The following is a 1,376-nucleotide window of genomic DNA, read 5'->3' on the forward strand; positions in this document are numbered from 1 at the left end:
GGATCACTTGGTGATTCCCTGTTTTGTTCATTCTTCTGGGGCACCTGGCACTGGCCACTGTCGGAAGACAGGATACTGGGCTAGATGGACCATTGGTCTGACCCAGTAGGGCCGTTCTTATGTTAATACTAATAATATTGTCAGGATACTGGGGCTGAGATACCACAGGCATGGGGGCATTATGAAGACAGACTGATCTGCTCTGCAAACCAGGCATTCATTCTGTAGCCATTATAACGTGCCAGAAATATTCTAACACAGAAAGGCGGCATCCCTCCCTTCACAGCTCTGCGATCCCCGCACTGCCCAGCCCCAGCATGACAGGAGAGAGACGAAGCCCAGAAGGGAATCTCTCCTACACAGATTTCATCCTGCTTGGATTCCCTGGACTGCAGGAGTTTCACTCTCTCCTCTTCATTCCATTCTTCTGCCTTTACCTGGTGAATGTGGTGGCAAATTGCACGGTTATCTACATCATTTGGGTGGAGGAGAGCCTGCACTCCCCCATGTACCTGATGATCTCGCTTCTCTCTGCCGTGGGGCTCTGCAGCACCAACGCCATCATGCCCCAGATGTTGCTGGGCTTCTTGTTCCATTCCAGCCGTGTCTCCCTGCCCGGCTGCCTGGCCCAGATGTTTTTTATCTACCTGATAATCATAATGGACTCCTCTGTTCTGCTGATGATGGCTCTGGACAGGTACGTCGCCATCTGCAAGCCACTGCACTACGTGAACATCATGTCCAAGGGCCTGCTGGTGACGCTGACCCTCGCTGCCCTGATCCGCGGCATCTCTGTGGTCTGCCCCATGGTCATTCTAGCCTCCAGGCTGCCTTTCTGCCAGTCCAACATCATCCAGCATTTCGCATGTGAGCACATGGCTCTGGTGAGTTTGGCCTGCAGAAGCACATCCCACAACAGCATCTTGGGCATGGTGGTGGGAGCCGTCATCATTATCTTCGATACCGTCTGTATCCTGGCCTCCTACACCTCCATTGTCCACACGGCCCTGCAAATCGCCTCAGGCAGCCTACGGCATAAAGCCTTCCACACCTGTAGCACCCAGCTGCTAGTGATGTTCTTCATGTACTCTTCCAGCCTCTTCTCCTCCATCGTGTATCGGTCTGGCCAGGCCATCTCGCAGGACATGCATAATCTGCTGAGCGCCATCTACCTGCTGCTCCCATCCACCATCAACCCCATCATTTACGGTGTGAGGACGAAGGAGATCAAGCAGCGTGTCCTGAGGTCCTTTGGGAGAAGGCAAATCGTTGGTGCTGAGCCACACGAGGCTTTCCCTGCTCAGGATGACAAGGGTCTGCCCTCCATTGCCAAGAAAGAGGACATAGGAACTGCCGCAGAGGGCATTGGAGGATAG

At 53.7% G+C, this 1,376-nt stretch overlaps 1 protein-coding gene across 1 annotated transcript; it reads left to right on the forward strand.

The window, feature by feature from the left end:
• Window positions 1-296: 296 nt before the first annotated feature.
• LOC140907160 (olfactory receptor 52K1) lies at window positions 297-1,376 on the forward strand. The gene has a single exon (XM_073332466.1). It carries the CDS (start codon window positions 318-320, stop codon window positions 1,374-1,376), a length of 1,059 nt encoding a protein of 352 aa, XP_073188567.1. The 5' UTR covers window positions 297-317.

The sequence above is a fragment of the Lepidochelys kempii genome, chromosome 1, assembly GCF_965140285.1.
Source record: "Lepidochelys kempii isolate rLepKem1 chromosome 1, rLepKem1.hap1, whole genome shotgun sequence".
Lineage (NCBI taxonomy): Eukaryota > Metazoa > Chordata > Testudines > Cheloniidae > Lepidochelys > Lepidochelys kempii.

Coding starts and splice junctions, on each gene's coding strand:
- LOC140907160 (XM_073332466.1), top strand. CDS start 318: ATGACAGGAGAGAGACGAAGCCCAGAAGGGAATCTCTCCTACACAGAT.